We start from the raw sequence: 14,319 nt of genomic DNA, 5'->3' as shown, positions 1-14,319 counted from the left end.
GATGTCAAGAAAGTCATACCTACGCATGCGCGTGTCAGCTCTAAGTTGCTAGATGACACACAGCACTTTTTTAGCTGACTCGACACGAGTGAAGTTCATAGACCTAAAAGGTTTGAAAGCATAAACTCTTTCAACCCACCTTAATAAAATCAGTGTGAACGTCACCCTCCTTGAAATGGCTGTGTTCACACAGATTTGACAAGAAGCCGATATTTGTATTCAATCCCACGATCTGTTGAAAGAGAATATCAAGTAACAGCCACTTTCAGCAAAAAGGGTTTTACAAACACAGCTAGGCGCTCTTTTCCCGTATCCACTCCTTCAGGTAAAACATTTTGATAACCTCAAAATTGAATTTTCTTTATAAACTATTTAAATAGTCATGATGGATATGCAAAAGATGATGGATGTTTTCTTTTTAACAAATTTAAGTGTCAGGCAAGTCAGTAATGATGCTCATTAGTCTGACTGAAGTGAAATTTGGCCAAAAATCATTCGCGTAATTTCAAAATCGAAAAAGTGCGACGCGCGAACGTGATTTTAAAATCACAAGGTTAGTATGATTTCAGAAGGTGGTTAAGGGTTTATACATGACACGTGATCAACTCTTTACTCCCTAACATCAGTATGCATATTCTCCTCACTGCTCCCTATACATTTCCTAAGGTGCTGACGAGGAGAATTTGTACAGCCATCAAGAGCTTCTTTAGTTAGTGATAATCTCCTTTACTCTCATGACCTTCATCTTTCATTCAGGGGTGATGTTTTAAGGAGAAATTAGATTTTAGTCACTCTTAGGGGTTAAGAACTTAAGGCCAAAATTAGTATAAGGCGTGTGAATATGCAAAAAGGCGAGCACGATTCGTGAAATCATAAACCAAAGTAAGGCGTGAGTTGCTCGGCCGCTTACTGAGGAGAAGAGGCCTTGTAAAGTACGGAAATAAACCTGATACATACATGATACTGCTGCAGAGACTCTTTCAACAAACTCAGAGCTTGGTCCCTGCTTTCTGACCAAACTACAAGTTTTGCTATCATTGGATCATAATGCACTGATACTTCGTCACCTGCAAATAAAGAATGAGTTACACACGAAACCATTGGAAGACAAGCACATTGTCCGAACACAGAACTTAACATTGAAAAGTTAGAAAAATCTCAATAGTTCTTTTCAGTCTTTCAAACCTTATTTCGATTTTCCAACTTTTAATGAGGTCCGTTTTTGGATCTGACCCGACAATTACGCTCTTACTTGCAAAAATCCCGATAGTCCTTATTAGTCTTTCGAACGTAATCTAAACGTAGTTCAGCCACCGTAAAGGGTAAAAAAGCTGACGTTTCGAGAGTGAGCCCTTCGTCTATCGCTCTGACGAAGGGCTAACGCTCGAAACGTCAGCTTTTTTACCCTTTACGGTGGCTAATTTACGTTTTCAACCCAGTTGTTAACACTAAATTACCTGCTATACTCTCCCACCGACGCAGCACCACAGTTTCTTTAGAAACTTACCCCTTTAAACGTAGTTCAATACCTTTCTTGAGGTCTGAAAATTTCCGTACTTTTTCAAGCATTGAGAACTAATATGCTTAACGGTAAGAACTAGTTCAAGTTAAGAAAAAGGCCGGTTTGGAATTCTCCTGCCTTAAATCGCCCTTAATAGGCAGCCTGAAGTCACGCTGGACATAAGCTGGTTAGTACAGGGAACCTCACTGAAGAAGACTAGTGACATTTCAGAGTGTTTAGACCTGCATAATCCAGTAGAATTAGAGGTGGTATAAATTGCTCAATGTGGTGTACATACCTTGTCGTACTCCTGTTTCGACTCTGATTGTGTCAGATGGTTGCGGTGTTGAAAGGTGCAATAGAGGGCCTGCGCCTGGGAGAAAATCACTAAAAGGAAAAACGTACATACAAAAACTCAATCAGAACAACAGTCAGAATTCGCGAATAATCCCTTCGTAAAAAAGCTCTTCTATGGAAGGCAAGGCATCACCTTCGTTGCAATATTTTCCAGCACAAAATTCGTTTTTGAACTCCACTAAAGATGACAAGGCTGAAATAACACGAAGTACAGCATACCTATCAGGATCTTCAGCATAAATTCTAGCCTCAAACGAGTGTCCTGTTAGCTTGATATCCTCCTGTGTGAGAGGTAACGCTTCACCTGCTGCGACTCTCAGTTGCCACTCCACCAGATCCTGTCCTGTGATCATCTCTGACACAGGATGCTCCACCTGATGGGTACAAAAGAATTCTGTTCGTCTACTCCACCTCATTATCACGGTAATTTAGTATTATTAACTGAGTTGATGGCGTAAATTGACCACCGTAAAGGGTTTAAAAGCTGACGTTTCAAGCGTTAGCCCTTCGTCATTCGCTCTGACGAAGGGCTAACGCTCGCAACGTCAGCTTCAAAACTCTTTACGATGACCAATTTACGTCATCATCTCAGTTGATAATACTAAATTACTCTGTTATACTCTCCCAGCGACACAGCACCACAGTTTCTTTAGAAACTTACCCACTCCATTCTACTTTATTCTAAATAACAACAATTCCCAACGTAAAGAGGAATGTAATTCGTTTGCAACGATGCATGAGGCGACGAGAAAATCTGAGATATCTTCAGGAAGCCGAAGCTTCGGATTTGGTCGGATTTCGAGAACCTTCGGGTCTTGCACTCCAATGCTCCACTACTGAGTTGTCAAAAACTCTGTAGTATGTTAGGCCATTACCAGCTTCATATGTGACATGCGTCTTGGATACTACAGTGCACAGAAGCTACAGAACTTCCACTGGTGACTAACTGAATGACTGACTGGTGGAGAAGACGCTGAGGTCAATATCAGGTTAAAACAGTTTCAATAAGATTGATATATATATATATATATAGGCATATATTATCAATACTAAATGACTTTATACATTTATCGTTCTACAGTACTCTCTTTACCTGTAAACGTGTGTTCATTTCCATGAAGTAGAAATTTTGGTCTTTATCCATAATGAACTCAACAGTACCTTTAAAGTAAATCCAAAAAAAAAAAAAAAAAAAGATGCTTAACTGTTTTATTAGAATTTTACAGTTCTTGCAATCTTTTTTTTTTTCCTAATAGCCTAGTTACTTCACATAACTTTCCTAAAGTCTTAAAATCTTAATGAAAGCAGACCTGTAACAAGAAAAAATCTTACATCCTGGCCCACAGTACTAGTTCTCTTTTGAGAGTTGAAAGTTCTAGGCTTGTAGAGATAAACCTGTAGTTTTGCTCTGAATCTTGCAATCTCAATGTGATCTTACATCTGTCACCCTTGATCATATGACAATCTGTCCCTTCTGATTCAATAAAAAAGTTTCCTGAACAAATTTCTGTGTGCTCAAAAAAGATTTTCTGACCATGGTAAACATCAATACCTGCTCCAACATAACCAACTGCCTCCGCTGCCCTCACAGCTGCCTCACCAATTTTCTGCCGCACCTCAGAGGATACACCTGGGGCAGGAGCCTCTTCAATGATTTTCTGATGTCTTCTTTGAACACTGCAGTCCCTCTCAAACAAGTACACTGTGTTGCCAAAGGTGTCAGCAAATACTTGAACCTCTACATGTCTGAAAAAAGCAGGTTAATCAAGTAATATATCAAACACGAAGAAGAGTGTTTCTTCCTATATCCAAACACCAAGAAGTGGTTAAAAAAATGAGGTGTGGCCAAGTTTTTTGAACCAACTTCAAGGTGTTTGGATATCAGATGAAACACCCTTTCGAATGTTTGATATAGCTTCTCAAACCATTGATAATTCTTGGAGAAAATCAAAGCAAAAGTTAAACAAAGTTTGTGATAATTATGGTCACATATCCAAACCTCCTTCACGGTTGTAATTTCCTTTGTTTTCTCAGCATGAATTATTAATGAGTTTGAGAAGTGTGGAGGAAAGTTTTTTTTCCAGCATCAGTAAAAACAAAGAATGAGTCAAGTTCCTGTAATTTTCAACATTTCCTTTCCAAAAGTTAAATTGACTCTTTGACCTCTAAGAGTGATTAACATCTAATTTCTCCTCATAATATCACCCCTGAATCACACATTAAAGTCATGAGAATAAATAAAATGATCACCAACTAAAGACGCTCTTGATTGTTAAACAAATTCTCCTTGTCAGCACCTTAGTAAATGTACAAAGATCAGTATGGAGAATATGTATATTGATGTTTGGGTGTAAAGGGCTTATGCAGCAGAAGTGCCACTCAAGTGCAACCAGATACCTGGGAGTGTCTACAAACTTCTCCACCAACATGTTGTCGTCATTGAAGGACTTTAAAGATTCCCTTCTAGCTGACTCAAGGGCATCATCAAAATCTTCAGGCTTCATTACAATTCTCATCCCCTAGGAAAAGTTTCAAAAGATCAGAGCTTCAGAATGTAATGAATCCAAAGCAGTTGAGAGAACTGACCATGATAATAAGGAATTTTGACCTTTGCAATTGAAAAGAGAAAAATGAATGTTTTTGCTATTTTCCAAGCAAATAAACCTTTCCTCCTCCACCTCTGACAGCCTTGAGCATGACAGGATATCTGGATAAAAAAAGAGAGCCAAAGAATATGAACTGAGGAGAACAACAGTCAAGAACCACACTTGATTGAAGACAAAAAACATTTACCCTATTTTCTCTGCCTCCTGTCTCAATCTCTCATCTGATTGGTCATCACCATGGTAACCTTCAATGATTGGCACTCCAGCATTGCCCATGATGGCCTTTGATGTACTGCAATAAAAAATGCAAGATATCAGACCAAGATTGCAGGAAATAATTTGCAATTCAAGTAATTTTAACCCTTTAAATCCCAGATCAAATCTGTAACTTTCCTTACTGGCAACCATACAATTCATATAATGTTAGTTCAGAGAATTTAGTATTGGATCAACTGATTATCCCCAAATTGATATTTTTCTTTATTCTTATCACTTATTGGGTTGATATTGTATTAATACTGTAAGGAGAAATTCTGCCTTGGTCACTCATGAGAGTTAAAGGGTTACAGTGAATCTTCTTAGTTACCTCTTTATACCCATATCTCTGATCGCTGAAGCTGGTGGTCCAATAAATATTACCCCTTCTTTCTCACAAAGCTCAGCAAATTCTGGTTTCTCTGATAAAAAGCCATAGCCTGGATGAATGGCCTAAATCAGAGAGAGAGTGAGAGGACTGGTGTTGACATAAACACCAGAAATCAAAGACATACGTAGTGACATAACTGCAAGTGCCCTGGACTCTGAAATAAACCACCGATACTCCCAGCAAAATCAAACAGTATTAAAGTTTTTTTTATTCATACCTGTGCTCCACTTTTGATGGCAACTTCAATGATTTTCTCCATTTTCAAATAACTTTCTCGAGATGCAGCTGCCCCAATGTGAAAGGCTTCATCAGCCTGAAAGTAAAGAAATTTAAAAAGTACACTCAGTTAAAAATATACTTTATCTAATCTGTAAGTTGTGGAGAACTTTGCTTTGTTCTTATTTTTGCAGCTAGAATCATCATAAAATTTGTGATATATTTTTTCTAGATCAACAATGCATTTAGCAAAATAAAATTTCTATGAAAACTTTTGTCTAAAACATTAATTATCATCACAGAGTGTTAATTTCTCTTATTTCTCCAGCCTTCTATGGTCAACTTACGGCATGACCTAGAAAAACACAGATCTAGAATATTTTTTTAACCTAAGTGTAATTTTGTAAAAATTAATATAATTTACTTACTGTGTCTACATGCATGGAATTTTCATCTGCATCACTGTACACAGCAACTGTTCTTATCCCCATTTTCTTGGCTGTTTTCATGACACGACAGGCAATCTCACCTCTGTTGGCAATGACAACCTTCTTAATTGCTCTCGGGCCTAAAGAGGAGACACACCCAAAGAGTGATCAACTCACCAATATCAGGAATGTGACTGAGGGGGTGAGGGAGGAATTTGAAGAGCCTATAACCCCCTCTCCCTTGGGAAAGCATTTTTTTTTAAGTCAATGACACAAAAGTCTTATAATTCAGGATTGCCAAAATACAAACATCAGTTTGGTAGAATCAACCCATATGAAAATTTCTGGCTGTCAAGAGCCTGAATATGGCCTGAAATTTAAACCAGACACCATCCTGAACCAGATCCTACCGATATGCTAGAAAAGGAAGTAGTATAAACCACTTCATAAAGGGTGCACAGAAATTCATGACTCTGACCTCCCTTTGAAAACTTTAAGCTGTGCCAACTGAATCACCGTCAAGTTCTTTATAACTAATTCACCCATCGCTTTAGAAACATGAATCTCCCTCATTGAAAGTTAGTTTTTGTAACAAGATTGGAAAAAAACATCTAACGTAGTTTCTAAAACAAAGTATTACACATCAAGCTAGAAATCTGAAATCAAAATTTCTGGTTGTTTTCAATTTAACTGAAATTATCATAACGCTTGAAGTAAAGTTTTATAACTATCGTAACTAATTTTTATTAAAATAATATTTTTAAACCCTACGAAATCAAGAGATCCTTGCAGCTAAGAACACTACTGAACTAGTTGTTAAAATTTTTTTTTTAATTTTTTTTTTTTAACTCTGTTAGATCCATGTATTTTACACACAAAAAAAATTATATTTGATAAAAAATTATCTCTACAGTGCTAAAAAACTGAGACGTAACCGTTACGGAATTATTTACAAAACTTAGAAAACTCACCAGTAGTATAGTTGGAACCAAAATTCCAAACTAATTGCTTCCTACTTGGAAAGATAAAATGAAAAAAGGTAATATTAAAAGAAAAGATTTAACATAAGAAAAGACAAATTTGAAGTGAGAGTCAATCAATACCTTTTGGCGACGAGAAATCGGAAAAACAATTTTCTTTCTAAAAGAATAGCCATGTTGGCCGCCATCTTGTACTCGTGGAGAATTAGTTACACATTGTTGCTGATACATGATAAAACTGTAAGATTCAGCTGACCGCTAGTGTAAGTGGTGACTCGCTTCCATGGCAACCAGCTGCATTCTGGGTCAAAAATAAAAACATGGCCGATTTAAGTTGCATGTATGGGCGATATTCTGTTTGAATTTTAGCGTTTGCTGGTCAATTTTCGTATTTATATTTTTCGAATTGTTTAAGAGAATGGGACAAAATCTTAACGAAGCGCCTCCGAGTTCACGGTAGGGTTTTGGTGACAAGAAAGGCTGTTTTGTCAGATTTGCTTTTGTGCCAATAACTTTGAGGAGAGCTGTAGCGGTCCTATGCATTCTTTGATTTCCAGATTAACTAGAATTGAAGCAGCAAGAAAGATTGAACGATACTGGTGTTCTTACCGGGACAAGCAAATGTTCAAGTTGCTAAAATATGCAATATGTGCGGCGGTAAGTTTGTACAAATCAAGCTTGAAATATGATTTGTGCGCTGAACGATTGCACTGTGAAAGAATAGTCTTCCTTTTGTTGCCAGTGTAGAATTCATGATGTTCCTTTTTTCAGGAACATTCTCTTACGTATGAGGTGCTTAGAAAGGTGTCACCACTCGAGGCAGACCTTCTGCGTGATCCTGTGATCCAAGCACGAGTGAGATTCAGGTATGGGGAGTTCGAAGGCTTAGGTTTTGTTGTTGTTGCTTTTTGTATTTTTTCAGCTTTACGCTAAGAATAATCCAAGGCAAAAGAGATCTAAAATGAATAGTATCTAGAAGAATCTATAATAGATGAAAGTTTTGGTTCACATCTTGCTTGACGTGTTGAAATTAACTATTGAAGCCTGTTCCAAACATTCCCCCCACCCCATTACCCTGCTTATGGGAACAAAATTCAGACACTTCTTCCTGTGGGGAACGGTATTCAGGCTATGATGACACAGAGAGCTTGGAGATGCAAAGAACATGTTACCAAAGTATGTCCATAATTTAGGTGAAATGTAGCTCTTCTGCGAGTAAAACAAAAGAATTGACTTTCCATCACACTCTGCAAAACGTGAAGGTGCACATCAAATACTTTATCAGCCAATCCCAATGAAACACCACAGGGCAACCAGGTAGCCAATTCAGCAAAATAAAAAGTGGATCCATTTAGGAAAAAACAACTTGTACAAAATGTTTTCTCTTATAACTGTAACAGTTACAGTTATTACATACAGATAGAGGCAAATCTGATCAATGATTGCTGGTTTTATTTTTTCATTATCCTTTTCTATGAAATTTTTTGTAGATTTGGAGGATCAGAATTTCCACCCATTATTTTGTTCAAGATTTTTATTCACAGTGGAGGACATGGTGTCAAGTATTATTGTGGGAAAAAGGTTATCAAACCTGCCTCAGAGGTAACTAAGAATATTAGCTTTCTGTGTGGGACTATTTGCAGTATAAGGCTATGAATTTCGATAAACAGTGGTCATCTAGTTCAATACTGTAATTTTTTTTGTTATTTCTAGGCAGCTTGTGACTCACTAAGATTAATGGGAAATCGAAAATTCTATGATCAGTTAATAGCTGATACATGTCAGCAAGAGAAAGACAGAATAACTGATGAAACTGATGTAACAACAATGAAAGATTATATGCAGGTATGAGGAATGATGCAAAAAGTCTACCTACAGCTTTGTGTCTGTAGTTCATGATTTTTTTTTTTTGCAAATTAAAGTATTACAAAGCTTACTCACCCCCCCCCCCCCCCAAACCCCCACTCCCAACCCTTTGTCAATATCCTTAGACACTCTGCCAGTATAGTACAACCCATTTCTAACCCTTGATTGAAAGATGTGCTGTTAGGGTAAAGTGTTTCCAAGTTGACCTGTTTATAGCTGCTTTCCTAGCCCAAGCTCAAGGGATCCCTAGAGTAACACACCAACATATTTCATGGGCAATCATTTCATCATACTGTAGGTTGATTAAGGCAAAATAAATATTATTTTATTACTATACCAACTTGCATTTGTGGAAGTTTATTTTTAAAATTTTTTTTTCCTGTCTGACAGTATTTAAGTCATCTAGATGAATGTCCTGCCGCAACAGGAGGAAAGTCAAATACTTGGAGAAGACTCACCCTTGAAGGTATGTCAGCAAAATGTCCTTAATGATTTGTGCAATTTCACAAATTGGTAGTTATCTTACAAAAGGAGTTTCTCTATTTAAATAAAGGTCTGATTCCTTTAAATTAACATCTGTTTACTTGTACAGCTGTATATATGTAAAGATTGTCAATATTATATTTATAAAAACAATTTTGGCTGTGTCAGAGTGTAATTTCTACTGTGTAATCCATAGATACATGTAAATTTATGTCTTACTTTTCCTGCAAGCTTTAAATTAAGTTTACACTTTACATCTTGTCCAAATGTAGCTATCCCAAGGCACAATATTGTCCACGATATCTTCAGTTATGTGGCATGTGGTATCTCCACCCCGCGACTGCTTGAGGAGTGTCCAGACTTGTTGTCATTGAGACCAGCTACTCAGGAAATTCAAGTGGCCAGTATCAAGGCAATTCCTTTGTACAGGTATAGTGGCAAAGTTGTTTAAATTCCCCAAAAGTGAGTGTTGTAATTTATATTAGGCATAGCTTTTCAAATGATCTTATACAAGTGTTATTGATGTCCTCCGACAATTACACCAGTAATGCACTTTTTAGCTCTGTCTCTACTACACCTTCCTCTCCTACTTGCCACCTGAGTGTGTAATGTAAAGTCCTTAATAAAAAGGTAAGGTTTGTAGTCACAGGAGGTCAGACCCATCCAGTGGAAGCTTATCCCCATTTCCTTGGTGGGAAACAACTAACAGTATTACTACTCCCCCCTGGATTAATGGTTAATGTGCTGGGACTCTGGGTCAGGAGTTCTGAGTGTGAGACCAGATCTAGTCATTGTGTTGTGTTCTTGGGAAAAACACTTTCCTCTCACAGTGCCTCTATCCACCCTGGGGTATAAGTGGGGACTGGCGAGTGGTTAGGGAAAGCTGATGAAATGCAGGGGGGGGGGGGAGAGGGGGTAAGCTTGCAATGGATTAATATCCTATCCAGGGGGAGTTGTGATACTCCTTGTTGCTATAAGCAAAGGAATATGAAATAAGCTCCAGCTGAGTGGCATAATTAGCTCAAGTGTAGACTTAACCTTTGTAGTACCTTTAATCACCTAATCAGTGCTTAAATGATAAAAGAAACTTTTTTCTTTCCAGGAAAAAAGCGCAAACAGATTACACCATCTCATCCCCAGCCAGGAGGTCAAAACAAGCTAAAGCAAGGGTTGCAAAAATGCGCAAAATGTTTGGACTGGATTCTCCAAAACTGCCTGAAAGTCGCCAGGGTGGGACACCAGCAACACAGGTGCCTGAGGATGATTTGTTTGAGGACGAGGACTGGGAAGATCAAGCTGACAAATTATATGAATGGACACAAAATTTATCTCTAGATGAGCTTGGAGTTGCCTCTCCATGATGTTCAACAATTTTAAAAAAATTGGAATAAAAATGTGGTAAAGTTGAGAAGGAAGAACAAAAAAGTGAGGAATGGTTCAGGGTCAAAGGTCAGTGTTCAGGTTATGGATCAAATGGACATCTAACACATGGCACTGATCAACAATTGGAATTCAAAGCTGCTGTTATGTTCCCCATTATGAGGCAAAAACATTCAACAAATAATTTGAATACAATTGGCCCTTGATATGCTTACTCAAAAGCAGGAAAGATAAACTTACATTTAGTTATTGTCAAAATACTTCTTTAACAGAAACATTTTGTATTTTTGTAAACATAGTTTAAATGTTATATTATGGAATGTTACTTCCTGAAAACAAAAACAAAACTCCATGAAAAATAATAATTGTAAATAAATAGCTAGGTTAATTGTTTAATGTGAAATGTGTCACTGAAATGATTTTTAAACAATACCTTTGTCAAGTACAGCACACAAAATGATGTGATAAGTTGAGTTTTCACCCAAAAAAATTGCAACTGATGAAGACATCCATAAACAATGAATCTTCTTGGTTTATTATTTTGTGCTTATTAGTTACAATGAAGTTGATGAACTAGGGCAAATATCAGATACCTTCCTTAGATACTTCTTGTTTTTAACAAACTAATAATAAATAAATAATATTATCAATTATACATAGCAAAATGTGGTGGTAAAGTTGCAAAAGAAAGAAAGGAATATTGGAATTTCACTTGCAAGCTTGTGTACAATAGGTATTAGATAATTTTCAAAACAAACACCAATGATATCACAACTTAATCTTATGGCTTAAAACCCTTTCATTCAGTAATTCTTCTTACTGTCTGTCATACAAGGAGAATTTGGTCTTGGATCAACTAATAATTCTTTTAAGTAATACTTCTCTTTATTCCCATCACTTGTATTGATATATTGTAAGGAGAAATTCTGTCTTGGTCACTCGTGGGAGCTAAAGGGGTAAGGATGTTTGTCTTGTGCTGTTCTTATACCGACTTCTTCTTTGAATTCTCATCAGCTTCCTTGTAATAATTACAACTCTTGTGACAAGACCATGTAATTTCTTTAGTTTGCAATCTGGTTAATTCATCTTAAAATTTCTCTTACCAGAGACTTTTGTTGTTGCTATTAACAGGGCTCACATTAGAGACCACAGGAATCCCAGGTTTATCAGCATTCTGCTTACAGGAGAACAAATACTTACGAACTTGATCTTTCTATCTTCCTGATAAAGTTTACAATCACAGTTACCCAATCTAAATTCATCTTGCACTTGTATAATAATATAAAAGGGTGTTAGGCTTAATATGATGTAACATCAATCAGGATTTAATGAGCCAATCTTCCATCTCCCACCTTGCTGTATTTGCTATAAAACAGCTGAGCAGTGTCAGATGAAAAGTTGAACACAACTTTGTTGGCAATCAACTTGCTATTTCAGCAATAAAAAAGGATCTAAGTTCTCTGCAAAACTACTTCAATCCACATTGCATCTAATCTAACAACAACTATTTACAGTAGATACATGTACATCAAACTAACAACAGTCAAATGAAAGCATCATCAGCCATTGTAAGGCTTGGCTCCTGGCCTTGCTGCCTCTTTCTGTAGCTCCATTTCAACCTTGGCTTTGATTTTGTCCCAGTCAACTTCCACCTATAACATACAGGTGAACCATGCAAATAAGACACATTTATCAAACTTTAATGAGTGTTAAAACTGATTTCTCTCTTGAGAAGGCACTCGTGAGACAATTACAGAATATTTCCATGTTGTTTGTAAAGGTAGTAACATGATTTCTCTTGCAATTTGGTGTTAATAAGCACTGGTAAATTTTTCAAACACAACAAAATTGTATGAGCCCATAGGGTGAGTGCAATTTAATTTGTAGTCTTTGAAAAAATTTCAAGTGCTTCTTGCACCAAATTGTAAGAGAAATCATTTTATTAATTGTTTATAATGAAGACGAAGAAACATCACCAAAAGTCAAGAAAGGCGAAATTTTGAAAGAGTGCCTGCGCTTTTTGTAATTTGCACTCATATTTCAACTTTGCACCCATGTTACATGAGCATATGCACTTGTTTTCAGCCAATTAGAAGCACGTATTTTTTCATGTAAATTAATATTGGATTGCAGAACAATTTGATATACACAAATTTTAGTCTTTGTCAAAAATATGTTTCACATCGACTATTTTAACAGTGGGAATGTGTCATGAATGGATTTAGGTCCACAGAAAGGAAACTTGAACCAGTTAAAAGAAGATGTATATGCTTACCCCTTGTGCATACTGAAGAAAACGTTTGCTTGTTTCCTTCCTGTCAAAGTTCTCCAGATATTTCTGTCTGTGTGCTAGAACTGTGTCCACATGAGTCTTGTGCTTAACAGCAAGTTCAAGGGCCCTGTCATAAAACAAAGGAAAACAAACATAAGATATTAGGCCATCCGTTTGTTGATAGAAAACTGGGTTTATGTTGTATCTAATCCTTATTTCCCTTAATCACATCTGTTAGAAATGCAGTGGCTTCACTTTCTCAATGCACCTGAAAGACTATCAATGAGGAAAATCTCTTTTTGCACAGTGATTTCTGTCTCAGTCTATACCTGTCCCAGTTAAAGAGATCTATGTTCATCTGTATTGCCCTGTAAATGAGTCCAGCTTGTAGGAGAATTGTCTCTGCTTCTTGAGTCTGTCTGCAGAACAATGCCATGGCAGCATTCCTTCCCTCTTTAGTAGGAATTTCCTTGATGTGATTGATGTATTGGACTTTGTCAGCCTGCAAATTGAAAACAAGTTTGACTGTGATTTCTGAGGCTTAACTATTTACATTAAAGTGATGGCAATTTGACAGTTCTCAATATGGGATGACTTTTATGACTAATGGTTAAAATTTTGGCCATATTCTAGCTAAGAGTCAATTTCTGTCTATTATGGTCAGAAGAAAAATTTTTATGATTGCTTAACTTTTGAAAATAAAATTTGAATTTAAAGCCTATTGGCTAAAATTTTTGCTGTTTTACTGCTTAAGCTTCACCCATTAAGACCCTCATGGCAGGTGTTTCTGGTCAGCAGTTTGTCTCATGAGTGTGGGCGAACATGAAGTTCACAAGTAGTTTAACCCTTTCACTCCCACAAGTGACCAAGACAGAATTTCTCCTTACAATATGAATACAATATCAAGCAGGTAGGTGATGAGAATAGAGAATAATATCAATTATGGGATTATTAGTTGATCCAATACCAAATTCTCTGAACTAACATCATAAGAATTGTATGACAGATAGTAAGGAGAATTACTAATTACATCTTGGGAGTGAAAGGGTTAAGCCAATATTTTTTCAGCAACTCTGTGCAGTTTTGTGGCATTTGATTTCAAGTGTTCTTCCATTGCACCCTACCCCATCTGCTCTTTTCTTTCCACAAATCCAATCACCTGGCCTATTTATCAGTTCTGCTTTAACTCCCCTCAGTCCAAACCTGCTGCAGCTCACTCAATAACAGCACAATATTGACCCTTCACCTCCCATGAGTGACCAAAACAGAATTTCTCCTTACCATATCAATATAATATCAATCAGATAACTAATGAGAATAAAGAAAAATATAAGATTGAGGATTTTCTACCTGGTCCAGTACCAAACTCTCAGAAATAGCATCATTAGAATTGTATGGCTGACAGTGGAGATAATTACTAATGAGATCTTGGGCATTCAAGAGTTAAAAAGAAGCTTTAGTACCAACCTCATCTATAGCAGCATATGCTGTCTCTGCGGTGTTGAGATCCTTTGCATAAGCAGCCATTGTCGCTAAACACGCCCACAAAACAGTGTCCTGAAAAAATAGCAATAACATGGTTTT

At 36.9% G+C, this 14,319-nt stretch overlaps 2 protein-coding genes across 2 annotated transcripts in view; one reads left to right on the top strand and one right to left on the bottom strand.

The window, feature by feature from the left end:
- LOC131770661 (intraflagellar transport protein 80 homolog) overlaps positions 1-14,319 on the bottom strand; it is a 32,278-nt gene that overhangs the window by 4,625 nt on the left and 13,334 nt on the right. The window contains exons 22-40 of the mRNA XM_059086373.2: positions 14,203-14,292; positions 13,065-13,237; positions 12,739-12,862; positions 12,051-12,115; positions 11,816-11,891; positions 6,858-6,928; positions 6,726-6,769; positions 5,755-5,894; positions 5,328-5,423; positions 5,051-5,172; positions 4,652-4,756; positions 4,523-4,565; positions 4,256-4,377; positions 3,411-3,604; positions 2,952-3,019; positions 2,078-2,232; positions 1,800-1,888; positions 958-1,067; positions 140-232 (exon numbers count right to left, since the gene is read on the bottom strand). Coding sequence (XP_058942356.2) covers positions 140-232; positions 958-1,067; positions 1,800-1,888; positions 2,078-2,232; positions 2,952-3,019; positions 3,411-3,604; positions 4,256-4,377; positions 4,523-4,565; positions 4,652-4,756; positions 5,051-5,172; positions 5,328-5,423; positions 5,755-5,894; positions 6,726-6,769; positions 6,858-6,928; positions 11,816-11,891; positions 12,051-12,115; positions 12,739-12,862; positions 13,065-13,237; positions 14,203-14,292 — 1,980 coding nt within the window. The remainder of the gene's footprint in view (positions 1-139; positions 233-957; positions 1,068-1,799; positions 1,889-2,077; positions 2,233-2,951; positions 3,020-3,410; positions 3,605-4,255; positions 4,378-4,522; positions 4,566-4,651; positions 4,757-5,050; positions 5,173-5,327; positions 5,424-5,754; positions 5,895-6,725; positions 6,770-6,857; positions 6,929-11,815; positions 11,892-12,050; positions 12,116-12,738; positions 12,863-13,064; positions 13,238-14,202; positions 14,293-14,319) is intronic.
- LOC131770651 (uncharacterized protein CXorf58-like) lies at positions 7,054-12,264 on the top strand. The gene is made up of 8 exons (XM_059086363.2): positions 7,054-7,190; positions 7,292-7,391; positions 7,506-7,600; positions 8,225-8,336; positions 8,448-8,579; positions 8,991-9,066; positions 9,356-9,512; positions 10,186-12,264. Exons 1-8 carry the CDS (start codon positions 7,153-7,155, stop codon positions 10,442-10,444), a joined length of 969 nt encoding a protein of 322 aa, XP_058942346.2. The 5' UTR covers positions 7,054-7,152; the 3' UTR covers positions 10,445-12,264.

Source organism: Pocillopora verrucosa, chromosome 6 (assembly GCF_036669915.1).
Source record: "Pocillopora verrucosa isolate sample1 chromosome 6, ASM3666991v2, whole genome shotgun sequence".
Classification (NCBI taxonomy): Eukaryota; Metazoa; Cnidaria; class Anthozoa; order Scleractinia; family Pocilloporidae; genus Pocillopora; species Pocillopora verrucosa.
The sequence above is the reverse complement of the archived record's forward strand: the minus strand, read 5'-3'. Positions and strand labels throughout refer to the sequence as shown.

Coding starts and splice junctions, on each gene's coding strand:
- LOC131770651 (XM_059086363.2), top strand. CDS start 7,153: ATGGGACAAAATCTTAACGAAGCGCCTCCGAGTTCACG. Junction 7,392..7,505: donor AATATGCAATATGTGCGGCG/GTAAGTTTGTAC, acceptor TCCTTTTTTCAG/GAACATTCTCTTACGTATGA. Junction 9,513..10,185: donor AAGGCAATTCCTTTGTACAG/GTATAGTGGCAA, acceptor TTTTCTTTCCAG/GAAAAAAGCGCAAACAGATT.